Source organism: Desmodus rotundus, chromosome 3 (genome assembly GCF_022682495.2).
Source record: "Desmodus rotundus isolate HL8 chromosome 3, HLdesRot8A.1, whole genome shotgun sequence".
Taxonomy (NCBI): domain Eukaryota; kingdom Metazoa; phylum Chordata; class Mammalia; order Chiroptera; family Phyllostomidae; genus Desmodus; species Desmodus rotundus.
Window position 1 is genome coordinate 151,841,350 of NC_071389.1, and position 27,868 is coordinate 151,869,217.

A 27,868-nucleotide genomic window follows, 5' to 3' on the forward strand; every position below is an offset into this window, starting at 1 on the left:
GATGATCCCCTGCTGTGTCCTGGGCAGAGTCCCTGCTCTCATTCCTCCTCTGATGCTGGAGTCTGCCTTGCTTCGAGCAGTGGGCACATCCTGCTTTCCTGATGAGCTTGGGAGTCTCTGCATTCCAAAATGGACTTCTGCACAGCGGACTGTTGGCCTTTTCATAGGGTAAGTGGGCCTGGCTGCCCATAAGCCTGGCTTCTCAGTTAAAACCAGTTTGCCCAGCGCATGCTAAAATTGGTAGCCATGGGGTTGATGGTAAGTAAAGAGGTAGTGTGAAAAAAACAAACAAACTAAAAAGAACATGTTAGGTAAGAAAGGAAGGGAGGCCCAGGGCTGCAATGGAGAACTGGGTCAGGGACTGGGACTATAGATGAGTGAGCAGTTTTAACATATTACTTACAAAGAAATGCCCTGGAGGAGATATTGAGCAAGTGACTCCTGTTGGGAGCCTGGAAGTTCCTGTCCTACCTTCCCTTAGAGCTGCAGGAGCAGTTCTGATGGAAAGCACTGGGCTTAGCAGGCAGCGCAGGGACCAGGTACAGCTACCTCGAGAATTTTCTGCTGCAGGCCTGCCTGCGGACAGCTGATTTCCAGCCCATTGCTGGTCATTTCTCTGCTTTCTGAGCTTCTTTCTTGGTGTCATTGGATGCTGTGGGTGTTGGCCCCTTGAGCAGCCTGAACTCAGCAGCAGGGGCTGGAGGAAAAGGGTTTGTGGTTTGTTTTGTTTTCTATTTGAAATCTAAACATTCAGTTTCCATTCTGGGGCCGTGTGAACAGGTACCTTGAGGGCTCAGCAGCTCTGTTCCGCTGATGCTTTGAGTTCTTTGTAAAGGAGAGGTTCATTTCACTAGCCTGTGGAGAGAAGCCCCGATAGGGGCTGGGGGAGGTGGGACAGAACCCTGAGACGATGTCCAGGTGAGATCTGTAGGGAAGAGGTACATGGCAGACTGTGAAGGTTTGTTAACGTCACATTTCCATGTCACGAAAAAGCTGCTATTCCAAACCCAAAATCTTAGAAATGATTTTTGGATTGTAGGCTTATTCCCTGAGTGACTGCTCTGGGTTGACGAACAGAGGTTTAGGGTAAAGAGAAATATGACACTGGCTCTGCCTGGCAGAAGTCTAGAGACGTGACTCATCGTGACACAAGGAAAGCTGTGAGGGGTTGTAAGCGAGGTACACACGCTGCCATGGGAGTAAATGGGAGGGGGAGAGTAATTCCTACCTGGGGGATCCGGTGTTGGTATCCACATTTATTTCCCACTGGCTAAATACTTCACCCCCACTCTGCTTCACACTGGGAGCTTGCTTTTCTGCTCCTCTGGTCAAGGGACGTGCTTTTGAAAATCTATGAGGAGAAGCATTCAGTAGCCTGGGCTTGCCGGCAGCTTCTTAAAAGAAGGATTTTGCACTGGCTGGTGTGGCTCAGTGGATCGAGTGCAGGCCTATGAACCAAATGGTCACTGGTTTGAAACCCAGTCAGGGCACATGCCTGGGTTGCTGGCTGGGCTGCCGGCCCGGTTGCTGGTCAGGTCTCCGGTGGGGGACTGGTGAGAGGCAACCACACATTGATGTTGCTCTCCCTCTCTTCCTCTTTCCCTCCCCCTCTCTCTAAAAATAAATAAATAAAAACTTTTAAAAAAGAAGGATTTTTCCTACAGGATTGCTGTTCTGCTCTCAGAGACAGCAAAGTGAAAGCTCACTACACCAATAGGTCAATTGTCCTTGTGGGACAGTGGGGATTTAGGATAAAGGTTCCCATTTCATAGATGGAGAAAGCGAGGACCGTAGTGGAGGTCAGCTGCAAAACACAGTCGGACCCAAGCATCTTAGTACCCATTTCACTTTCTTAAAGAACACAGAACTCGTTATGTACCTAAGCACATTGACATTATGTAAGACGTAAAGTTTAAAAAAATGGAAGTAAAATGTTATATAATATTCATTCATTGCATTCTTCCACCATCCACATTTCAAGAGAGGAGGACTCTGCCTCTTCAACTTGACTTTCAAGAACTGGCAAATGGATCTAGAGAGGGAAGGTACTCAGCAAAGAGACTGGAAAGGGAGGGAGACCTGGTGTGAAAGCAGAATTATAAAGCACTAAAACATGCAGACTATATGCCTGGCACAAGCTTGGTACACAGCAGAGGCTTAATAAATGTTTGTTCCTTTCTGTCACAGACTAAGATCCCCACTCCCCCCCTCCCCCTGCCAAAGCTGGCATGGCCTCAGCACAGTCATGATGGAATGATGGACAATCAGGGCGTAGTTCAGATAGCCATAGATAATGACACATTTAACTTTGCATCTCTCCAAAGTTTTTAGCTTTATGATGTATTTGCATACGTACAATTATATAAGCTCAACTGGGGAAAATAAATAAAGGAGACACACAGATTTGCTTCTTTCAGCATTCTCTTATTGCATATCAAACTTCTTGAATAACTAGCACCCTGTTCTTTACCTTCATTGCCACTTAGTTAAGACATAGGGCTGGAGACTTGGGGGAGGTGGTGCAAGAAGGTAACTAGTGCTTACTGAATTTCTGTTAGTAACTTAGCACATGTGTTTATCGCCTTGTCTGTTTTTACAATAGCTACATTCTTCTTGTTAGTCACTTTCCATAGATGAGGGAACTGAAGCTCAAAAAGCATTGTGAATTATCTAAGGTCATTTAACTAAAATACAATGAAACTGGGACTTAAGCTTGAAGCTTATGTTTTTTACTTGAATGTGTGCTAACTCTGAACTAGGATCTGAGTAATCTTGGTTCAGTAACTTAGGCGACTATGTGGAGTTCATGCCCATAGCACATGAAAAGAAAAGGAGATATCTTTGCTTCACCCCAAATAACAATAATACCTAACATTGATATTGTGTATCATAGTTTTCAGAACATTTCAGATGAATTTCCCTTTTTATAGCTAACAATATGGGGTTGAGTTTAATTCATCACAGAGACAGTGAAATGCAAAATTGGGACTCAAACCCAGAATTTCTGACTTTAAATTTAATTTGAATACTCCATAGTGCCTCTCCTAGTATTTGGCCACATGGACAAAGGAAGGGCTGTGCTTGAATTTAGATGTGGGTGCTGTGTGCATTTGGTGACTTGGTGGGTCTTCTGATATTCATCCAACCCTGGGTATCATCCAAGAGCCCAGCTTCCTAATTGCTTACCAGAATCACTGCCAAATTGTGACTACTGACTGACTAAATCAAAGTACACTTGGATCATGGAGTTGTGGAAAGCCTTTGATTGCACACTTTTATTGGGAGCACAGAGTGAGATAGACCCAGAGGAGGAACTTTCCTTAAGCCCCTCAATTTCTGGTTTTCATGTAGAAAAATGACAGAGTTGATGGTTATAAAAACTTCTGGTTACAGGAAAGAAAATTCTCTTCTTATCAATGCCTGGCTATTGTGCATTCCTGCTGTATCACAGGGAAGAAAGATTTAAGGTATTCTGAAGAATGACAACTCTTCTGCAGTATCCTAGGTCAACTTCTTTCTGTAAGAGGATGCCTGTTTCCCCACATCACATGCAAAGGCACTTGTTAAAACTCTTCCTGGGGCAGAAGGAAAAGCAAGGGGAACTCTAAGGCTGGTATTGAGGGGCTCCCACAGTCTCTACACCTGTCGTCTGGTACCAGCTGGGCTGTGGCAACGAGCCTGCACTGGCCTCCTTTGGGTTAGTCCAGGACAGGGAGCAGCATTCTGTAGAAGGTCCTTTTCAGATTGAGAAACACACATTCTGATCTCCTCTTTTGATGATTTTACAAAAATCAAATTGCATGACAGATGCCCAGATAAGCAGGAGAAGTTTGCAATCAAAGCAAGTTCTGGGATAGGGCAGGTTATAGATTTTTAATGGCTATTGCCTTGATAATCACACACCAGGAATAGCTTCCAGGCAGACCAAACCCATGCATAAGTGGGCCCACACCCATACACACCAACACCTAGGTGGAGTATAAAAGGGGACCCTGACAGTCTCCCAAGAGCAGAGTTGAGTCTCCGGCCTTTAACTCTTCTCAGGAACCTTCAACTTTCCTTGCTGGGCAAAGGCATCATGAGTTGTCAGATCACATGCAAACCTCGAAGAGCAGGAGGAGGTGGAGGAGGATTCCGGAGCTTTAGCAGTGGCTCGGCTGTGGTCTCTGGTGGGAGCCGGAGATCAGGTGCCAGCTTCTCCTGCTTGAGCCGCCATGGTGGTGGTGGTGGCGGTGGTGGAGGCGGCTTTGGCAGTCGGAGCCTTGTTGGCCTTGGAGGAACCAAGAGCATCTCCATTAGTGTGGCCGGAGGAGGTGGAAGCTTTGGCTCCGGTGGTGGATTTGGTGGCAGAGGAGGTGGCTTTGGAGGTGGCTTCGGAGGTGGCAGTGGCTTTGGAGGTGGCTTCGGAGGTGGCAGTGGCTTCGGAGGCGGCGGTTTTGGAGGAGGCGGCTTTGGTGGAGGCCGCTTGGGAGGCGGTGGTGGCTTTGGAGGTTCTGGGGGTCCCGGTGGCTTCGGGCCTGGAGGATTCCCTGGTGGAGGCATCCATGAAGTCTCCGTCAACCAGAGCCTCCTGCAGCCTCTCAATGTGAAAGTTGACCCCGAGATCCAGAATGTGAAGGCCCAGGAGCGGGAGCAGATCAAAACTCTCAACAACAAATTTGCTTCCTTCATTGACAAGGTGAGTCATGAGAAGCTGGCTCCATCTGAAGCTTAGGATGCCCTACTTCCAGTGCTAATTGAAAAGCAAATGTCAGAGATTTGTCTGTTTTAGAGCCATCAGTGCAGTCACGTAAGCCTGGATTATTAGCGATATCCAAGTGGGAAAGGTGCTGGCTTCGTGGGCTGCATCTTCCACAACAGTCACAGTTAGGAGTTATTTGTGCCCTTGGCTTTGTTGTTTCTGCTTAAATAAATAATATTTATGGAAAACTCTGAAAAATCGTAAGAAAAGTGATACAGATAAATAATGGACGGACTGGGTCAGGCCATGTGACAGCAGGTTTTGGAACGAATTGCTGAGACATTTTCTTCTGAGATCCTCTCCCCTTCCCTAGCAGTTTTTACTTTATTAAATTCTGGGGAGCTGAATCTGAAATATCTGCTTGGGGATGAATGAAATTCCTGCCTTGAAGAAAAACATTCTCAGTTTTGTGACCCATAAAATCTTTATTGGTGTCACTTTGGTGTGTTATAGGGTTTTCTTCTATTTCAAGGCTGTTGAACCTGTCTAGGGAATTTACAAGGCTCCTAAAAACCAGGCTGAGGAGCCCTGCCTTCCAATGCTCTCACATTCATCATCCTTAGGAGCAGTGCCAGTGGAGGCTTGCCTTTGGTTTTCCCCAGCATTTATGGGACCTTTGCCGAGAATTCACCTGGGATGGGGAGGAAATGGCCTGGAGTCTTGGGAGCAACTGCAAACAAACTAGTGGATGGTGAAGTAGGAAAAAGGTTGCTGTGCATGGAGAATGCTGGGTGTAATATTAGGAGTCTGTAGAACCTTCCCAGTGTGGAGGCAGGGAGCTTATGCTCTGTCCGGCATGATCTGGCATGATCTGTCATCCAGCTCAGGAGGATGAAGTCATGTAGACTCCTCTAGCTCCCGAAGCCGGGCAATCCAGAGCTCATGTCCTATTCTTCTGGTCATGGCAGGTGCGGTTCCTGGAACAGCAGAACCAGGTGTTGCAGACCAAATGGGAGCTGCTGCAGCAAATGAATGTCAGCACCCGTTCCACCAACCTGGACCCCATCTTTCAAGCGTACATTGGCCAACTGAAGAAATATGTGGATTCGCTCTCTGCAGAAAGGACATCACAAGATTCAGAGCTGAACAACATGCAGGATCTCGTTGAGGAATATAAGAAGAAGTAGGTGGCAGAGAAAATATTGAGTGGAGATATTGATCTGAGCCACCTGCTTATTCCCCCAGAAAGTCACTCATCTCTTACTTGCATTTGTGGTGATAAAGGGGAGAAGCATCGGGATCTTTGTTGATAATTTGTGAGGAAGATAGTCAGGGCTTTAGAAATCTGTTTTACATGTTTGAGAGTTAATTTATTAGAAATCATGCTCATTTAGGATATCATGACTTCATTTTAGACCATTAAAAAGTGCTTAATATTCCATGAGAATAGGGTAATTTTGGTGAATCTACCAGGAAAAGGAAAAGAAAAAAGTAAACAAAATAGAACTAATCTAACACTATGTGTTTTGGGTCCCAACAGGTATGAGGATGAAATAAACAAGCGCACAGCTGCTGAGAATGATTTTGTGACGCTTAAAAAGGTGAGCAAGCAAATGTCATGGCTGGGCTGGGGATGAGGGTGCTTCAGAAGCCTGTGGTATCCAAACAGACAGGCTGGAGAACGGCTCTGAGTGAAAAGACCAGTGGCCAGGGAAAGGGGTGAGGCATGTCTACCGCTGATTCTCTTGGAAACAAAAGTGTTTCTGCAGTTCAAGCTTCTGGAGACAATTTTCAAAGATATTGTGCAATTTTCTAGAGCCTTTCCCATCAGTAATCTATTAAAACCTATACTGGATTATGAAAGATAAAAACAAAAACAACACTTAATTCTTCTAACAAGTTGAGAAAGGAATGGGACTTCTCTTAGAATGCCTGCTGAAAGAAGCTGTTGGTTGTGCTGACGAAGGTTTGAGCTAGAAAGCAAAAGTGTGGGTTTTCAGCTGGTTCCTACAGAGACTTTAATATAAAATCCAAAGAAACTCAGGAGAGATTGGGATGGACAGATAGGATGCGAGAGTGGAGGACTGTTAAAAACCACAGAGGCCACTATGTCCCATAATGTATCAAGCAAGAAGGAGGGAATGGTTGACAAAGCTTGGTCCATTCAGAGCTCTGTTGGTGTTGAAGTGCATGAGCAGTGAATGTGGGCATAGAACCCCCAGGAAAGGCGCAGAGTGTACTCCATGCCCGGTGAGGTCCCATGAGGACATGGCTCATCTGGAGGTGCCTGGGATATTGGAGAGCAGCTAACAGGGACTGGGTGGAATGGAGTGTAGAGAGGATGGGGCCCATACTCAGAAAGGGGGTGAATAAGTGGGGGTCATGAGTTTCACCAGAGGCTGCTTACCTTTCTCACAGGATGTGGACAATACCTACATGGCCAAGGTGGAGCTGCAATCCAAGGTAGAAGTGCTGAACCAGGAGCTTGAGTTCATGAAAGCCCTCTTTGATGCGGTAAGGAGATTGCTCTTGTATAGAACCCTTCTTCCCACCCTTCCCACCAAAGGAAAGTCCTTCCCAATTGGCAAAAATGTGGTATAGGTGGGGTGTATGGACAGGCTGACTTCAAATTGCCATCATTCCAGGCCACTAGGGAGCTTCTATGGTGTAGGTCTCGGAGGAGAGCAACTTTCTCCTCTGACGTCACAGGAAGCAAGGCTCAGGAAACACTAGGACAACTTTCCCTTACTCCAGTCCCCATATGTCCTACTCCCTTTAAGAAGCGATCTGTCCTGTTCCTATCTCTATGTCCAATATACTTTGGAGGTCAGATGTAATATACTTATCTGCTCCCTGCCTAAATGCACATTCCTGACTTGTGCAACAATAAGTATATTTTAAGGCATTTGCCATCAATCAGCTTCTTTCTGGGGGCATTAATCAAAACTGCATAAATGATGAAGGCTGTTAACTAGGAGGCTCAGAAATACAGAGCCTTCTCCCACAATTCTCAGGACAACCTTGGCCGGGGCCTAGGAATGATGGTTATAGAACTTTAAATTCTATGCAGTGCACGCTGAGTCTGAGACTCTGTGTGGTTCCTGAACACCAGGGAGGGGCTACCTTCTCACTGGACAAGGAAGCCATGGCCGGAACTCCCATGTGTTGCAGGAGCTGTCCCAGACGCACCAGACTATCACCGACACCAACGTCATCCTGTCCATGGACAATAACCGCAATGTGGACCTGGACAGCATCATCGCTGAGGTCCAGTCCCAGTATGAGGAGATCGCTTTTAGGAGCAAGGCTGAGGCCGAGGCCCTGTACCAGAGCAAGGCAAGTACTAGGACCTCAGGAAGAGCCACAGCTGCTTCTAACCAGCCAGAAACTGTACAATAAGTTTGTCATTGTTTTTATCTAATGGAAGTTAGGCATCATTCCCCAGAAAGTGTGTCCACCGAACCCTGAATGCCCTCAGTCAGGATTGGCACTGGGTCTTTCCGGGGGGTATGAGATGGTTCCCACCTCCCATGAATGCAGTCATGATATCCAGCTTGGCTGATGCTCCCTGGACCAGTACCAGACTTTCCCTGCTTTAAGCCAAGCTTCCCCCTAGCTGCAACTGTTTTTCTCTTCCCATACAGTATGAGGAGCTCCAGATCACTGCTGGGAAACACGGAGACAGCATGAAAGAGATCAAGATGGAGATCCATGAGCTGAACCGCATGATCCAGAGGCTGAAAGGGGAGATAGATCATGTGAAGAAGCAGGTGGGGCGTGGCCCTGAGGACTGGTACAGCTCCACTGGTTGAGCAGGGCTTGGGGTGGGGTAGGAGGCTGTATATAGATGTGTGCAAATGTGTGTGTGTGTGAGTGAGAGAGAGAGAGAGAGAGGAGAGGAGAGAGAGAGAGAGAGAAACTGAGATGTTCTAATCTAGTGTATATTGATCCCAAATGTCTTGAGTTTAACATAATTTAAGGCTTGTAATAATTTTTAGAGTGGTCTAAGAGATATTCTAAGCAAGGAGTAGTACAGGGAAAGAATTGTGTCCACTTTTTGATTGCTTACACCAGTGAAAGGGAAAAATAAATAAAGCAGTGGTCATTGGACTTGTCATGGGTTGCAGCCCCAGTGTCCCACTGTGGCACAGCCCTGAGCACAGCCGGCTGCATGACGGAGAGAGGCAGTGAGTGCTGCAGGGAATCAGCATAGGGCTGGGCATTAGTTTTGAAAGAGAGGATGTGGGACACAGAATCTACTCCATAAACAACAGAATTTGTGAAGCAGTCTACCTCATGTTTCCATTTGCAACTATAAAATGGGATAATGATTCTGGCCCTGTGTCATGAGGGTCAAAGGTCTGTATGGGGAAATCATGAGAGTCCAGTCAAAGGCGACTTGGGAAGACAATGCCCCAGAGACAGCAACAAGTCTTAGCACAGTTGTTTGCAGCTTGTGTTAACTCCGGGGGAACCTGACACTTCCAGGGCCAGTGATTCTGGCTTGCCACACCCTAAACACCTCTGTTCCCTCTCTGCCAGGCAGACTCCTGTCTCTGTATAAACAGAAAGCTTTTCTCCTTCCCTTCTAGTGTAAGAATGTGCAAGACTCCATTGCGGATGCTGAGCAGAGGGGAGAGCATGCCATCAAAGATGCCAAGAACAAGCTCAATGAGCTGGAGGAGGCCCTACAGCAGGCCCGGGAGGAGCTGGCCCGGCTCCTGAAGGACTACCAGGACCTCATGAACACCAAGCTGGCCCTGGACGTGGAGATCGCCACCTATAGGAAGCTGTTGGAGGGAGAGGAGTGCAGGTGAGGGGTACTGGGAGGGCAGAAGGGACCTGGGTTCACCCTCCCTTCTCTCTTAGAACCAGGGCTGGAGGCAAAGGCAGGGAAAACAGGGGTGGAGCTGGGCCTTCTGATGGCTGAGAGCCGATGTCACTACGTCCACCGAGCAGAGAGTCAGGACATAACGCATTATTGTACAGTGGTAGATTAATTGATATGGAATGACTAATAAGGCAGAGTAAGTTAAATTAAGCTCAGCAATAAGTTAATTGTGGTCTTTTCTGAAAAAACAAACAAACAAACAACAACAAAAGACACCCCCCCAAACGAAATGTTATGAAAGCAGGTTAGTCCTAGACACTTTGAAACCTTGCTTTCTGGGTCTGTGGGGCATGTGGTCTCTTCGGCCTCCATGTTGTGACCTGGAATAGGGAGATGATGGGTTGGGGTGTGCTGACTGGCTGGGGTGTGCTCACCCAGAGCAGGAGCCAGACCTAATTTTTTGCAGGTTTCTGGAGGCATAAACAGAACCATTTGCTAACTCCCCCAAAGGGAACCTTTTTGCCCAAAGGGAGTGGGAAAACTTTGTCAGTGTCATTAACATCCCCAGTGATTTAATCTGGCTATAAGCAACTGGAAGGGGAAAGCTGCCCCGGGCCATCAGCAAGCCAGTATGACAGGGAGGGAGCTGCTGGCTCAGGCTGTTGCTCTGTGCTTGTCTGTGAGGCCAAGCTTCATATTCCCCAGCTTGCAATAGGCAGTGGGAAAGAGTTCAGACGAGGGTGGGGCAGGGAGGCTGTACATAGCTGCAGTTCTTTCTGAGCTAAATGTTCATGCAGTACAGCCTCATTTCAAAATTTCTGGTGTGGCTTGGATTCTGAATATTAGATTCCCCAAGTTGGATTTAAATATAAAACCAGGGTGCCAAGTCAAAAGTGAATTTGCCTTCTGATTATTTTTATGAGAGCAAAAAAGATAGATGGATTGGGATGCCAGGCAGTGTGGAAACGAGGGGCTGGTCCCATCTCTGTGATCTGGCAGTGCAGAAGAGAGTGGACTCTCTGTAGGGCTCTGGTGTCTGATGTTAGAGGCTAACCTGTACACTTGTAGGTGGCACTTGTAAGACAACATGTATGTAGAACCTCTATGCTCTGCCTTTCCTCCCTCTCCCTTACAGGATGTCTGGAGACCTCAGCAGCAACGTGACTGTGTGTAAGTGGGGGTGTGGTCCTGCCCTCTGGGTGGTGTGTTGGGTGGAGGCAGGCTGAGGCAGTCAGAACTTTCTATGGTATCACCGTCTCTCTCTACAGCTGTGACAAGCAGCACTATTTCTTCAAACGTGGCATCCAAGTCCGGCTCTGGAGGCTTTGGTTCTGGAGGTAGAGGATCTGGTTCTGGAGGAGGAGGAGGAGGAGGAGGTGGATATGGCTCTGGAAGCAGCAGTTTCGGCTCTGGAGGCAGAAGGTCGAGCTCCAGAAGTGGCGGTGGAGGGGGCTATGGCTCTGGCGGCAGCTCCAGAGGAGGCGCTGGCTCTGGAGGAGGCTATGGTTCCGGAGGAGGATATGGCTCTGGAGGAGGCTCTGGAGGAGGTTCTGGAGGAGGCTCTAGAGGAAGCTCTAGAGGAGGCTCTAGAGGAGGCTCTGGAGGGGGATATGGCTCTGGAGGTGGTACTAAAACAGGAGGGGGAGGTTTTAGCTCTGAGAAGGGTGGCTCCAGTGAAAGTTATAGTTCCAACGTAAGCTTCTCTTTTAGATAAAGAAGGAGTTCTGCTCCTGATTCTCCCACTCCAGAATGTAGAGGCCTGTCTTTGTACATCTAATTGACAGCAAATCAAACCTTGTCATCCACCTCTGATAGCGTTTTGGAGGAAAGGGATGCCTACATAGAATTTTTGAAATATCTCCTCTCCAAACAAATTAGTTGAAGCCACTGATACCCTCTGTCCCCTGGGGAAGAATCTGCATTGCCTAGGTTTGTGCTTCCAGCCATGCCCCCATTCCTGACCACCCCTTGCATTGCCCATTTGGTGGTCCTCCCCCCACAAATATTCTGTTGAGGACCCCGTTTCAAAGCCTGTGCCTTTCCCCTGGCAGTGCCCCCAGGGAAACAAGTTTCTGTGTATATAGCCTGTTTTGCTGGCTCTGAATCTAAAGTTCTGTGGTCTTGGTGTCTGCACAATAAACTTCATTTGCAATTCATAGCATGTGATGTGTGTTTCATGTCAAGCCTTGGCAGAAGTGGGTACCCAGGGGCTGTTACTCGTTGCTGTCTAACTTAAGACACCAGAAAATGGAGAGATTTGGAAAGGGTGAGAGAGGATTCTTGAAGGAGAAACATGTTGCCCTGGGGCAGGGTAGCTGGGAGGAGCCAATGATTTTTTTTTCCCTCCTCTGGAATTCTTTAAGAACAGTAATGAAGAGGGGCTAGCCCTGAGTCAAGGGATGCATATGTGTCATGAACAAATGTTTGAATTATAGCCTTTCCTTTATAAGCCAGCCTTCAGTCCCTGCTCAGATCATCTGATCTGGGCGTGAAGAACCAAAAACACTGAGTAGCCTGTATGACCAATTCTACAGGTGACATTGGCACTGAGAAATAACAGGGAGCCAACACAGGTAACTATGCTATTCACTAGGATTTTATGAATGCAGGTTTACTTAACCTTCATTAATACAGATTTAATTCAAATTTATACTAACCTAATAACAATACTAATCACTCAGAAACAATTAGTAATAATATTACAGAAGAGAATTGGGGAATAGCGAACCTGAGTCCCAGAGTCTTAGTCTGCAGGTGTGAGAGCCAGCACAGTGAGCAAGGGAGCCATCAGTGTCTTACAAGGAAGCATCTCCAGAGCCAGGTGGGCAGCAGTGCAAATGAAATCCTCAGTCCAGCAGGGCAGAGCCTCTGGCAGCTGATGCCAAGGAAGATCAGTGTGGCGTGGAGCAGCACTCTGGTGTGTGGAGCTCAGCTGTCTCAGCCGTAGTTTGGAGCCTGCCTCAGTTACACTCTTGAGAGTGGTGTATTCCACCCTACTGGTCTCTTGATAAGTGTCTTGGCACCCCTAATGGCAAGTGGGCAATTTCCCTAGGAGCCTATTTATGGGTGTCTTGCTTTGCAGACATGGCTGTTCTAGTCACATGTACATATATTTTAAGTGTCTCCTTGCCAGATGTGTCTAACATGACTTAGGTAGTTTCCCTCTTGAACCAAAGTGTCATGGTTGACTGGTAGTCACCTTGGTTGACATGGGTGACTCCATTTTATTTTATATACTTTATGCTATCTTGACTGGACCAATACCACTTTATTGGTCCTGCTCTCCACAGTGTGATGTTCTCAAAAAGTATTTGCCAGACATGGGGACTGTAATATTTACAGGAAGTTGACAGGGGGATTTGTGGAAAATTCTCTTTTCCAGAAAAAGCCATTCTTCTTAACAAGCATTTCCCACAGACTCCACCCCACTCCTGCCCTATCTGAGAAAAGCTCTGCTCTGAGGCGCCTTCTCCTCAGAGCAAATGAGCTGAGCCCCCTGAGCTCCCATCCAGATTGCCTGCAGTTCTGAGCTTCCAGGGCAGAATTCCCTCAGTCTGACCTAGGTCATGGGCTGTCTATGACCTAGAGTGCCCATGACACCCTACAGTCCTATGTCCCCATGTGGAGTTCTCAACAAGGCTGAAGGAGAATATCTGGGGAAGTCTCTGGAACTATAAAATGGCCTCCAAAATAAGAGAATGCTATTTACACAGAACATTTCCCCTTCCATCAGAGAAGTCCTCCCCCAAATTCAGCAGATAATGGATCATTCTTTTCTCCCTTCTTCCAGCAACCCTCTGTAAACTCCCACTCCTGGACATCCTGGGCAGGGCGGCCTTCTCTTGTAAGTGTGAAGATGATTTCAGTCCCTTTCCACCAAAAGGCCTTGTCACCTGACCTGGACCTCCCGGGAGGTCAGGGATGGCCGGGCAGGCAGGATGAGCTCTTCAGGTTGATATCAGACTGGCCAGAGTTGCACAAATTGCAGTTGGTAGCTTAGGTTGGGTCAGGTGAAGCTTCAAGTATGTAGTGTTCAGATACAGCAAGTATGGTCTAAAACAACTCAGAAAAAAAAGTACTGAGGGGTTCCTCCTGGCTGTTGTGGCTCAGTGGATTGAGCATGGGCCTGCAAACCAAAAGGTTGCAGGTTTGATTCCCAGTCAGGGCACATGCCTGGGTTGCAGGCCAGGTCCCTGGTGGGGGGCTCATAAGAGGTAACCACACATTGATGTTTCTCTCCCTCTCTTTCTCCTTCCCTTCCCCTCTCTTTAAAAAAAATAAATAAAATCTTAAAAAAAAATACCGAGGGGTTCTTTTCTCTTTCATTATACTCTAGCTTCAAATCCTCGGTGAGGTCACTATTGAGTCTGAGAGCCTCTTCCTGTTCTTAAAGGTTGTAGAGATGGCTTTGAGAAATACAAGGGGAGGCATTAATAGACAATAGGTTGTTTCACCTGTCTCCAGACCAGCCAGCCCCAGGTCTGAGGGTGACGACAGGTAGATCTCTGAAAGCTGCAGGCTGCAAGGTGACATGAGACTGACTATTCTAGGGTGATCTGGTGCTCAGAAAATGGCCCTTGGTCAGGTGGGAGAGGTCTGGGGGGTAGTGAGGGTATATGCTGGGAAGAAGTGCAAGGGTCCTGGCTGTTTTAGGGCGCATATACCATGCAAACACGAACATGAACTTAAACAGGGACTACTGTCCCAGAAACTTAGGGCTGGAAGGGAGATCTCACAGTCAGTGAATTTGAACTTCTGATTTAGGTTAGAAAACAGGTAAGGCATAGAACCAGGCCTCCATCCCTTATTCATGCACTGTTTGAAGGCTTCGGGAATGGTGAGCTGTTTGGTAACTTTTGGAGGGGAAAGAAGGTAAGGTGGCAGTTTTTACTCCCAACTACCTTAATTCCTGAGACAGTAGTGCTGTGAGTCTTCTATGGCTCATAGCTTCTCACTCCTACCCCACCTGGAACACAACCCTTCTTTTCATATCTATTCAGACACATGTTACTTTTTAAAAAAAAAGATTTTATTTATTTATTTTTAAACAGAGGGGAAGGAAGGGAGAAAGAGAGAGAGAGAGAGAGAGAGACATAAGTGTGTGGTTGCCTCTCACGTGGCCCCCACTGGAGACCTGGTCTGCAACCCAGGCATGTGTCCCGACTGGAATCAAACTAGCGACCCTTTGGTTCGCAGGCTGTACGCAATCCATTGAGCTACACCAGCCAGGGCCACATGTTACTTTCATGCTGGGTTCTAAGCAAAATTAGCCTTGTAAATTAACTCAGGAATATAGGCCTGAGGCCTGAAAGAAATCTGGCTATAAGCAGGTAATGGAGTGAGGGGCCAACTTGAGGAAGAGATTCTCCTTTCCCTCCTAGGAGTCCCAGGAGACTAGTCCACAATCTGGGTCATGCCCCTCCCACCTGATGATTGACTTGTCAGGTCCTGGTCTTCAAACAGAATAGATGGACACAAGCAGAAGGGCTTTACAAGCTCTATATCCATAGAGAACTGGGCTAAATATTTACATTCTGATAAAGTTGCAGAATATTTGGAACACACTCCCTTTTATAGTTCCCTCCCTTTCTCTGCCTGGGAGTCCAAGGATGAATTCAAATGAGCCTCTTTGCTCCTCTTCACCAAAATCTTCCCTATCGACTTAAATGAGAGTGCTGAGACAGCTGACCTCCTCCAGGAAGCCCGGTTGAATGGAACACTCATGCTTCCTCTACTTGCTGTGAGGTGGAGAAACCTTGCTGTGGGAGTTGGGAGACTTGAATGCTGATCTTCATCTTGGGGGGAATTGTGTGACTTTGTACTAGTCATTTCTTCTCCCAAGGCTGATTTCTGCATCAGTTAAAGAAGATGGAATGAGATGTCTCTCTGTATCCCCCCGGCTCTGATGAAAAAAAGACCTATCTGTGCTGATGGGTAGGCTCATTTGTTAAGGCTCCCAGATAAATGGGGATTTGGGACACAGAGTCAGGAAAGAGGCGTAGAGACACAGTGTGTGGGTGGGTGTGAACACCTGAGGGTCTGTGTTATTTTCATCCTATTTCATTTCATTTCAATTTTTAAATTTGAAGATCTTACTGGCTTTATTAAATGATTCACAAATAGCGTAGCACCCCATCTAGCAAGTAGAGAAGAGCCTCTCCTTCCATTTCATTTTGGTTCAGTGATTGTCTGTTGGACAACGACTGTGGGCAAGGTACTGCACTTGGCTTTTATGAAGGTACCAATACTCACAAGACACTGCATCCCACAGGGAGCTTACATTCCAGTTAGGGGATGGATGAGAAATTTATGAATAGCTATTAGTATAAGAGCTACTCTGGGAGTAGAAGTGGTGCATTAAAATCACCTGGGGACCTCATTCAAAATTCACATTCTTCTTTCCAACAGCCTTAATGTTTTTCCTGTACAATTGGGAACAGGCTAAGACACCTCCTGTTACTACTCCTATTTGGCATCATGCTAGAATTCCTAATGAATGCAATAGTGCAAGAAAAAGGAATAAAAATGCATAGATTGGAAGGAGGAAATCAAACAGATTTTATTCATATATGGTATGATTGTCTATGTAGGAGATCCCAAAGATTCTACACAAAAACTACTAAAACTAACTTAGCAAGGTTACAGGCTACAAACTAGCAAAAAAAGTTGGAAATTAAAATTAAAAGGCAGTATCATTTATAATAGCACCAATAAAGCACAGCATATTTAGATGTACAGGTGAAAATTTGTGTATCAACTATGTGCACAAAACTAAAAAAAAAAAAAAGTGAGGAAAGAAATTTAAAAAACCCTAAGTGGATGGAGAGGTATACCATGTTCATGGATTGGAAGACTCACATTGTTAAGATGTTAATTCTTCCTGAATTAATCTATATGTTTGATGAAACTTCAATCAAAATTACAGCAAGATTTTTTTTTGCAGAAATTGATAAGATTATTCAAAATGTACATGGATGGCCAGACAGTTCAGTTGCTTAGAGCATCGACTCAATACACCCAAATTGCAGGTTCAGTCTCGGGTCAGGGCACATACAGGAAGCAACCAATGAATGCATAAATAAGTGCAACAATAAATCGATGTTTATTTTTTCCTCTCTCCCTTTCTCTCTCTCTCTAAAATCAATCAATCAATAAAAAAAATTCAAATGTACATGGAAATGCGAAGTGCCTGGATTAACCAAAATAATATTTTTTAAACAGTTACAGGACTCACACTACTTGATTTGGAGACTTACAGTAATCAAGATAGCATGGTATTGGCTAAAGGACAGATACATAGATCAGTGAAATGGAGTAGAGAGTCAGAAATAGACTATAAACATTCTGGAAGAAACAATAACAGAAATTCTTTGTGATCTTGGGTTAGACAAAGATTGCTTAGATACAACACCCCAAATCATGAGCAATAAGAGAAAAAGATTAGAACACTAATCTTTATCAAGATTGAAAACTTCTCTGTGAAAGACACTGTAAAGTGAATGAAAAAACAAGTCATAGCCTGGGAGAAAGTATTTGCACAACACATATTTGATAAAGGACTTGTATCTAGAATATACAAAAAATTCTCAAAACTCACTAGTAAGGAAACGGACACATTAAACAAAAAGGTGAAAAAGATTTGAACAGACATTTCTTCAGAGGAGAGACAGAGACAGCAAGTAAACACATGAACAGATGCTCAACAGCATTAGTCATTAGGGAAGTGCAAATCGCAGCCACAATGAGATACCACTACAACCTGTTAGAATGTCTAAAACAAACAACATCAAGTGCGGGAGAGGATGTGGAACAAATGGAACTCTCAGGCATTGCTGTTGGAAATGCAAAATTGTACAGATACTTTGGAAAGCAACTTGGCATTTTGTTATAAGTTCAATATACACCTACCAGGCTATCCAGAACACTCACATCTGGGTGGAGTGAATGTATGGCTTTCCATTTCCAGCGGCAACATAGGAGAGTTCTGGTTGCTCCACCTCCTCTCCAACAATGGGCATTGTCAGTCTTTGTCATCTAACGGATGCATATGTTATTTCACTGTGGTGTAGTAACGTTTTTTTCTGATGTCTAGTGATGTTCAACACTGTTTCTTGTGCTTACTGGCCATTTGTGCATCTTTTGGGGAAAGTCTGTTCAAATCTTGCATGGATTTTTATTGGGTGGCTTACTGATTGAATTGCAGGAGTTCTTTATACATTCTAACAGTCCTTTGTCAAATACATGTATTGGGAATATTTTCTCCCAGTGTGTGGCTTGTCTTTTTTATTTTTCAGACAAGATTGGGTGCGTTCAGGGTGGTATGGCTGTAGACTCTTTTTTTAATTTTTCTTAATGGCATCTTACAAAGAGTGAAAGGTTTTAATGTTGATGAATTCCAGTTTATCAATAATTAAAATGGTTTGGGATTTGGTATCCTAGTTAAGATACTTCACCTGCCTAATGATCAAAAGAGTTTCTCCTAAAATAAAAACCTATGAAGGCAAAAAAAATAATAGAGAGTGTTGCACAATTATATTCTGCCTCTGCCTGGGAACCCACAGTCCCCCTTCCCCCTTCACTTTGTCATTGTTAATCTCTTCAGCTGTGACTTGGCCTGTCTTCCTACTGGTTTTTATCAGTCCTATGCTAGGGGAGGAAGCCCAACTCTGCAGACCCAGGCACATTTAGAGACACCAAGGTGGCTTTCTAATCAGTGTAGTGAGCTTTTAATTCCAAATATCATGGCAGCCAGTGTTTCAACCAGGCCAGCTTCCTTTTTATCTGTACATGCTCCCCATTGCCTTCCCACCCCATGTCTATGGAAGCACATTTTCAGGCAGCTGGCCCTTGTTTTGTTCCCTCAGCTAGACCATGTATTCCTAGACGACAGGGATGTGTCTCCCCTGTAGGTTGGTTTCAATCACAAAGACCAGCCTGGACAGGTGGCTTAGAGGTCTGGGGCGAGGAGCCCTGGGGTTGGCTTTCCCTGTGCTACCTTTTCAGGCTTGTCTTTCCCTGGTCCCAGTACCAGGAGTTCCAGGTCGCTGCCGGGAGAAAGGGTGATGGCCTTAAAGGGACTAAAATGAAGGTCAGTGAGCTGAACCCAGCCATCCAGACTCTGAGCAGAAATCGCCAATGTCAAGAACCAGGTGGGGCACCCACTTGGTGGTGGTAGCCTTTGAGGGGTGAGGTTATGATAGATTTTTTCCTTACTTTTCTGTATGCTCACACCTTCTACAATAAATTATGAAGGTGGGCAAGAGAGAAGCCCAGCCACATACAGGCAGGTACCTGGTCTCCTGTGCCTTCCTTACTGCCCGCTTTTGGCTCTTGGTAGAGCATTCCCCTTCAAGATACCATCCTGGAGGTAGAGCAGAAGGGTGAGGCAGCCCTCAAAGATGCCTAGGTCAAGCAGGCAGCAGTGGAGGCTGCCCTGCAGCAGTTAAAGGAGCACCTAGCCTGGCTGCTGTGTGAGTACCAGGACCTGCTGGGAGCCAAGCTGGTCTTGGACGTGGAGATCGCCACCTACTACAGGTGGCTGGAGGGCAAGGGGAGCAGATGGGGGACCCAGAGGGGAGAGAGTGGTCAAGTGTCCATCAGGAGTGACCCTGCACCAGCATTCCTACCTGTGTGATGGGACAATTAATTAACGCACTCATTATTCTTGAAACGATACCTGAGTTTTGTCAGTGGTGACTGGGCATGTGTCCAGTCAGGGCCTTTGTCCAGAGTATACACAATTAGCATAGATCCTAGCCCTGTGTGTTGGAGTCCTTAACTTGTCCAAATATCTTTCTAGACTTCTGGACCAAAGGGAAAAGTGGAGCAATTTCCCTTCCATTGAGAAAGGCAGAGGAAAAAGGTATAGCTTTCCTTAGCTTTGTCCAATCCAGCATGACTGCACTGAGCCCCGGCTGCGGAAAGGGTGCAGAGACACTCGAAGGCCAAGGGCACCAGGGAGTGAGGAGCAGAGTGGGAGTCTGGAAACAAGGGTGTCAAGCTCACTGTGGTGGGAGCATGGGTCCTTGTTACTCTAGGTGGGAACTGGTGCGATTCTGGGACCCAGGTATTTTCCAGAGTGAAACTAAATTACAAATTATGGATCAGACCTAGGATATACTTCTTCTGGAAATTATCCTACTCGGAGTCTCAGTCAGAGGATTTATTGATTTTTATGGTTGTTTTCAGGCCCACAGGTACTGTCTGGAGAAGTTGCCAACAATGTGAGCTACGGCGAGTAATGGGGAGCTCTCCTTTGCTGGCCTATCAGGAGTCACCCTTCTCCTTGTCTGAGATAAGGAGAGTGGGTCCCTTGGCTAGGAGGCTGGGGGTCTGGGGCCCTGGCCTTGCTCTGCAGACACTGGCTGTGTGGTCTTAGAGAGTCACTCCTTGTCTTGTGGCCTGCCTCCAGGGCTGTGAGGTCTTTAGGGGCGAGCAGGAGCTCCTGAGGATCCAGGCCTCAGGTTAGGCATTCTGGAGACACTGGTTCTGGTGAGGGAAATGCAGAGTCAAGTTCAACAAGAAACCAGGACTGTAGATTTCCCCTCAGGGGCAAAGTTGAATCTTTGGCCTTGATCCTGTGACATCTGTCAACTTGAGTGTTTCACAGAGAACACACCCCCTCTGGCCCTAACCTCACCTTTTATTTTCTTTGGCAATTTGGAGACAGGCTCCTGGGTCCAAACAAGTTCTTCTTCCTTTTTTTTTCATACATCCAAAGGTTGGGGGTCCATGGAAACCCTTCACATGCAGTCTCCATGTGACAGGCCTGTCAGCCACATTTTCCCTGCATGACCTGTACCCCTGTAGCGCTCTTATTCCATGCTGTCCCCTTCTGTGGTGCAGAATGAAAAGCTCTCCTCTATCTTGGTCCTGAGGGACAGGCACGCACATATCCCTTTGTGATGATCCCTATTCGTTCTCTGTTGTCTGACTTCACGGTGTCAGTCGTCATTTTGATAATCTACCTCCGTGGTTTATCAAGAACTTGTTTCAATTTGATTTTCTAAAGCTCCATGTGATCCAGTCTGGGGCACCAGGACTCCACCTCCCACTGATTCACAGACCTGGGTGCAGGCATCTTTCTGGGGGTCCTGACAACCTGGAGGTGAGTGTAGGACCTTAAGCATAAAGGGAACCTTGGAACTTTCTACTCCAATCTGCTCCATGGGGCCACGAGGCACGAAGCATCTTGTTCAAGAACACACAGCTAGTGCCCACAGACAGAGGCTGAGGTCTCAGGCTCCTGCCAAAAAGAGGAGGGGAGAGAAAGACCTACAGGGACCTGGTGGGTGCGGGTGTGCCAGCCTGGCCCCACGCCTGTGCCTGAGAAAGCCAGTGTGGAAGGCAATGTGAGAGGGGGCTGAGTTCACGCATCTCCCCTTCTCTAGCAATGAGGATAAAAGTGGAAGAGAAGCAAATATGTGTCAGGACCACACTTTGGATGGAGTCCAGTTTGAAATCAATGCCCACTGTGACCTGCTGGGCTATGAAGGGCATCAGGAGAGCCTTGGGCCCCTCCTCTCTGTGGAGAAGATCTTGTGTCTTGTGTTTCTTTTTTCAAAGAGTTGTCTGCTTCTGCCGCTACCCCTGCCTCAGTCCTCTCCCTTCCCCACCACACTTTCCAATAAACTTCATGGGAAATTAATCTGTTTGGTAACTTCTATGCACTGACCAGATAGACTGAATATTGTTCACCTCTGTTCTCCCTCCTGCAACACACACACACACACACACACACACACACGCTCACACGCTCACTCACTGTTCTCCCTGCTCAGTTATCCCTGCTGACAGAAGGGCATGTCATTTTTATTTAGCTTTACAAGGTGAGTAAAAATGCTGCTTATGTTGCCTCTTTTTTGGGAAAGCTCCATTTTTAAAATCATTAATGTCAGGTCCTTGAGCCCTGCTTGGCAGTCAAGCTGGTATTATTATTGCCTTAATTAAGGGATAAAAATGTTGCTGTCATTGTTATAAGGGTTATTATTGGGTAAGTGACCAGAGGGTGTTTAGAGGGAAGCAGCAGCCTAGGGGCAACTGTGTTGCTTTGCCTTTTGCTTTGCTCAGAAAGCCATTCCCCGCCCAGCATGCCCCGGAGTCCTGTGGTGTCGGATTGGGAGGGGGTCTCATCAGTTCCCTGTCATGAGCACTTATAGGAGGGAAGGTAGCCAGGGAGAGGATGGGCATAGCTCCTTGTCTGAGCAAGCCCTAGGCTCTTAGGTGGCAGCATTTATTCAATAACCATTAATTCAACACCTGCTATGTGCCATAATCTGTTCTCGATGCGGGCACAGAAAAGGCCACCAAGGCCTTTGTCTACTGGGAAGACAGGCCAGGGATGTGCCTCAGTGCATGACAGTGCTGTCGAGGGGAAGTGAGTGTCAGGAGCCAGGGGCCAGGCTAGGGCTGTGGGGAGACTTCTGTGATGAGGAGCCCCGCAGCCAACACCTGAGACTGGACAGAGGAGGAGGAGTTAGCCCTGCGTGGGGAGTGTTTTATGTAGAGATGCTCTATCTCCTGTGAGGAAGCCAAGCCCACAGTAGGTGGTCAACACATATAGGTTGAATAAATGAAAACGAGGTTGACAAGAGCGTGGCTTTTGGGTTCTTTCAAAGAGGTGAGGTCTGGCACAGCTTGGAGAGAAAAGTGGTAGGAGAGGGGGGCGGGCCAGATCATGAGATGAGAGCCCTTCTGGGAGACTGGCTAACTTGTTCTGTTTTCCTGGGGCCTCCCTGGTTTCAAAACGGAAAGTCCCACAGCCTGAGAACCCGCTCAGTCCCAAGCAGACCAGAACGCTTGGTCATCCTGCTGCTGCTCTGCCTGAAGAGGTTCGGGGCTCATTACGCAGTTTTAAACAGTGGAGTCACAGAGGAACAAGGATGCTGATTTAGCAGACAGTGTTCCCGAGCCTGCTGTTGGCTCCCCGGGGTTCTTTCTCCCCTCCACTACAGAAATAGAAACTGTAGGTGAGACTTGGCTACCCACCGAAAGACTACATGTCCAAGCCTCCCTTGCAAATAATTCTGGCCATGAAACTAAGTTCTAAACCATGGAATGTGAGCTGAGATTATTTAATGCTCCTGACTGTAACCTTAAAAGGCAGAGCCCCTAAGAATGGGTTGAAGCTCCAAAGAAAAAAGTCTAAGGCAAGATAAGAAACTCTACAAGCTCAGGCTCTACCTTAGACCTTTTGAATAACAATTTCAGAGTTGGGGAAATGGGTTATTTTAAGAAGATTTCAGGCTGTAATGCTTACGTGCATGGACCCTGCAGTGGACTACCTGGCTTCCATTCCTGGCACCCAGCTGTGTGACCTTGTTCAAGTAACTGAACCTTTCTGTGCCTCAGTTTCCTTACCCATTAAAATGTACATTAATTGTATCTCCTGGATAGGGTTATTTTTAGGATTAATGTGCTCAGAACTGTGCATGGCACATAGTAAGTGCTCAATAAATGTTTCAAGATGATAGCACCTTGTGAGACTATAGTTCAATGTCAAAACCAGGATGTTGAGGTAGATACAGTTAAGACACAGAACATTTCCATGACCATGAGGATCCCTCCTGTTGTCTTTGACACACTCACTTTCCTCCTGTGACACTCCTGCCTTACCTCTGGTAACCACTGATCTGTTTTCCATTGTCATATTTCAGGAATGTTATATAAAGGGAACTATACAGTGTGGAACCTTTGGTGATTGGCTTTTTTCACTCGGCATGATGCTCTGAAGATTCATCCAGGTCGTTGCAGGCATCGATAGCTTGTTCCTTTTCGCTGATGAGGATACTCCCTGGCATGCCTGTAGCGTGTTTGTCACCCACCGAAGGGCATAAGGGGTGTTGGCGTTGTTTGGCTATTACACATAAAGCTGCTACAAACTTCTGTGACCAGCTTTTTGTGTGAACATGAAGTTTCCTTTCTCTTGGATAAATGCCCAGGTGTGTCATTGCTAGGATGTACGGCAGTTGTGTATTTAGTTTTTTTAGAAATTGCCAAGTGGTTTTCTAGAGTGGCTGTCTCATTTTGCATTCCCAGTAGCTGTGTAGGAGTGATCCAGTCTCTCGGAGTCCTCGCCAGCATTTAGCGTCGTCACTAAGTTTTATTTTAGCCGTTCTGACCAATGCGCAGTGATTCCCATTGTGGTGTTTTTTTTTTTTTTTTTTTTAAATATATTTATTGATTATGCTATTACAGTTGTCCCATTCCCCCCCACTCCACTCCATCCTGCCCACCCCCCTCCCTCCCACATTCCCCCCCCCCCCATAGTTCATGTCCATGGGTCATACTTATAAGTTCTTTGGCTTCTACATTTCCTACACTATTCTTACCCTCCCCCTGTCTATTTTCCACCTATCATCTATGCTACTTATTCTCTGTACCTTTACCCCCTCTCCCCCTCCCACTCCCTTATTGACAACCCTCATGTTCTAGTTGTTTGCCTAGTTTGCTCTCATTTTTGTTTTAGGTGTGGTCGTTAATAACTGTGAGTTTGCTGTCATTTTTACTGTTCCTATTTTTGATCTTCTTTTTCTTAGGTAACTCCCTTTAACATTTCATATAATAAGGACTTGGTGATGATGAGCTTCTTTAACTTGACCTTATCTGAGAAGCACTTTATCTTCCCTTCCATTCTAAATGATAGCTTTGCTGGATACAGTAATCTTGGATGTAGGTCCTTGTGTTTAATCTTGGGTAATGTAATTATGATGTGCCTTGGTGTGTTCCTACTTGGGTCCAGCTTCTTTGGGACTCTCTGAGCTTCCTGGACTTCCCAGAAGTCTATTTCCTTTGCCAGATTAGGGAAGTTCTCCTTCATTATTTGTTCAAATAAGTTTTCAATTTTTTGTTCTTCCTCTTCTCCTTCTGGCACCCCTATAATTCGGATGTTGGAACGTTTCAAGGTGTCCTGGAGGTTCCTACGCCTCTCCTCATTTTTCCAAGTTCCTGTTTCTTCATTCTTTTCTGGTTGGATGTTTGTTTCTTCCTTCTGGTCCACACCATTGATTTGAGTCCCGGTTTCCTTCTCATCACTATTGGTTCCCTGTACATTTTCCTTTGTTTCTCTTAGCATAGGCTTCATTTTTTCATCTGTTTTTCGAATAGATTCAACCAAGTCTGTGAGCATATTGATAACCAGTGCTTTGAACTGTGCATCCGATAGGTTGGCTATCTCTTCGTCGCTTAGTTGTATTTTTTCTGGAGCTTTGAAGTGTTCTGTCATTTGGGCCATTTTTTTTTTTTTTTTGTCTTGACGCGTCTGTTACTTTAAGGGGCAGAGCCTTAGGTGTTCACTGGGGCGGGGTAACGCTGGTCTGGTCGCTGCGCTGTGACGCTGTACGTGGGGGAGGGGCCGAGTGGGAGCAATGGCGCCCGCCTCACTCTCCTCCGGATTTCAATCTTTCACTCTGATACCCACAATCAAACTGGGCCCCTCTGGTGCTGGTTCTCGAGTGGGTGGGCCTGTGCACACTCTAGGCCCCTGTGGGTCTCTCCAACAACCTCTCCTGTGAGGCTGGGAGTCTCTCCTGCTGCCGCCCCAACCCCCAGGGGCGCTTTCAATCAGAGGTTTGAGGCTTTATTTCACCGAGCTGGAGCCCTGGGTTGGGAGGTCTGCTTCGCTCCCCGCCGTTCGTCCTGTTTATCTGTGGGCGAATGTGGTGCCCACAGATAGAGGGTGCTACCTGCTGGGTTTATGTTCTCCGCCACTCTGAGTCTGGCCCTCTGGGTTTATCTGTGCAAATGTGGGGCCGCAGGGTCTGCTAGTGCTCGGACTGCCTGCGCCATTTGTCCCACACTCCGCCAGACTCAGTCCTGCCACAGCCACGAGAGTCCTCTCCACCCCAGTGCCCGTCTCCGCCCCTCCTACCAGTCTGGATGAATGTCCATTTTCTATTTCCTTGGTGTCGGTGCCCCCCGCTGTTCGATTCTCTGTCAGTTCTGGTTGTGCGAGGAGGAGCAGTGTGTCCACCTACGCCGCCATCTTGGTTCTCATCCCCCCCATTGTGGTTTAAACTTGCATTTCCTTAATGGCTAATGACAATGAAACCCTCTTCTGTGCTTTGTTACCATCTGTACATCCGGTTCAGTGAAATGCCTCTTCAAGTGTTTTGCACATTTTTAAACTACTTGTTTATTTATTGTTGAGTTCATTATATATTCTAGATACAAGTCCTTTGGTGGATATGTGATTTGCAAATAATTTCTCTCAGTCTGTAGCTTCATCTTTTTATCCTGTTAACAGGGTTTTTTTCAGAGGAAAGTTTTAATTTTGAGGAGTCCAGTTTATTGAGTTTTCTTTTTATGGATCCTGCTTTTGATATAAAGTCAGAAAGCTCTCTCTCTAGCCCAGTGGTTTTCGGCCTTTTTCATATCGTGGCACACATGAACTATTCACTAAAATTCTGTGGTACACCAAACATATATTTTGTTGCTGATCTAACAAAAATTAGATAAAATTTTGATTCATTAACACTGGACAGCCATCCTTTTCCCAATTCAAGTGAAGTGAAGAAATCTTAAATCTTACATCCCTTATCCACTCTCATTTATAATATAATTTCTTAAAAATTTCTTCTAAATATCTTTAGAATCACATCAGACAGTATCATAATTTTTGCTTCAAGGATCAAACATTTAGAAAATTCAAGAGGAAAAGGAAAGTCTATTGTATTTACCCTTATTTTTTTTAACGATTTTATTTATTCATCTTTAGAGTGAGGGGAAGAAAAAGAGAGGGAGAGAAATATCAATGTGTGGTTGCCTCTTGCACGCCCCATACTGGGGACCTGGCCTACAACCCAGGCATGTGCCATTACTGGGAATCGAACCAGAGACCTTTTGGTCTGCAGCCCGCACTCAATCCTCTGAGCTATACTAGTCAGGTAATCCTTATTTTTTTATTACCACATTCTTTCCTTCTTCTTGGTGTTCCAGGGTTTCTTCTATTATCATTTCCTTCCTGTTCAGAGAACTCCCTTTATCCATTTTCATAAGGCAGTCCTGCTGGCAACAGATTGTCTTAGTTTTTCTTCATGTAAGAATGTTTTCAAACACTGCCGAGCTTGTGGTCTGGGATTCCCACTCTGCTTTAGTGGGTGGGGTGGGGCTGCAGTGTTTTCTCTGACGCTGGCTGGAGCAGAGTGGTTACTGTCCATAAAGTTTCTGTCTTGCTGGCCTGCCCCATTCCTGCAGGTTTGGCTGACAGATAAGGCTTTTGTTAGGGTTTTTAAACACCAGAGCCCTTCCCAGGTGCTGCTTTCTTTCAGTCCAAGTCTGGAATATGTGAAACAAGTAGAAAAATCAGAGAGTTTGCCACCATGTCGTTCCCTGACTCTCGAGGTCCCTACCTGGTATGCTTCTTCCCTCTGCCTTTCAGAGTCTTCTTACATATGTCTCTTATTAGTATCCAGGTTTTTAGTTGCAGTATGTGGAAGAATGGTGTTCATACCATTTCCCTCACGAGAGCAGTGTAAGATAAAGTACTACTGTTCCATCTATCAGGATGAGATATACTAAATATTCGTTCACAGCAGGATTTTATTGCACCTGGGATGATGGGAGTAAATTTCCTGTTTCCTTTGTGTTAAACCCATCAGAGACACCTGCCCTAAAGTCCTCAATGAAGGCCCATAGCAGCACTGCCCCTCTGTGGGAAGTGGGGCTGACTTAGTAACTGGGTGAAGGCTAATAAGGGGTCTGCTGACTTTGAGTTTCCCCTGTGGAGAGCAGTGGCAGGATGTGAAATGTAAGGGCCCACTATTTAAAAAGTAATTTAAGAAGTTTTAAAGACAGGTGCTAAGGAACCTGTCCTTAGGACAAATGATTTTAGGGGGCCCATAAGAGTCTTTTTGCGCCCTCTAAGACTTCCTGAGAATCCCTCGCCCCCATGGTTCTGGCAGTGGGTAGAGAGGAGTAGAGGGAGGATTTCCTATCTTGTCCTTGAGAAACTTTCTGGCTGTCGGGGAACATTGGCACACACCTGGGACACAGGCAGAGACTCCGAATTAGAGCAGAGAAGTGGCTGGATTGAGGTGTGACCAGAGAAGTTTTCCCAGGGTAACTTGGGGCAGGCAGGTTCACAAGGAGAGAAAGCCAAGGTAGGAGAGGGGAAGTGAAGACCACTCAGGATGAGGAGCTAGCTGCACGTTTACACTCATGCGCCATAACTGCAGAGCTGGCGGTCACAGTGTGAACACTTGCTTTCAGCCCTTAAGGAGCAATCTGAAGACTGGTGACAGCAGTTTGTAGTTCTTCAGAGAGCGATGTCTGAGTCACGTCTACCTTGACTCTTGTGAGCTGAGAAGAGTCAGTTAGGGGGTGATTCTGGCTGGAACACTCAACATCGTCATCAGGAC

General features: G+C 46.3%; 1 protein-coding gene across 1 annotated transcript; it reads left to right on the plus strand.

Moving 5' to 3' along the window:
- Positions 1 to 439: 439 nt before the first annotated feature.
- On the plus strand, positions 440 to 11,298 carry KRT2 (keratin 2). Its single transcript, XM_024575589.4, has 10 exons — positions 440 to 539; positions 4,045 to 4,678; positions 5,650 to 5,864; positions 6,222 to 6,282; positions 7,100 to 7,195; positions 7,853 to 8,017; positions 8,326 to 8,451; positions 9,274 to 9,494; positions 10,648 to 10,682; positions 10,781 to 11,298. The coding sequence occupies exons 2-10, from the start codon at positions 4,079 to 4,081 to the stop codon at positions 11,224 to 11,226; spliced, it is 1,965 nt and encodes a 654-aa protein (XP_024431357.2). The 5' UTR covers positions 440 to 539; positions 4,045 to 4,078; the 3' UTR covers positions 11,227 to 11,298.
- Positions 11,299 to 27,868: the final 16,570 nt, after the last annotated feature.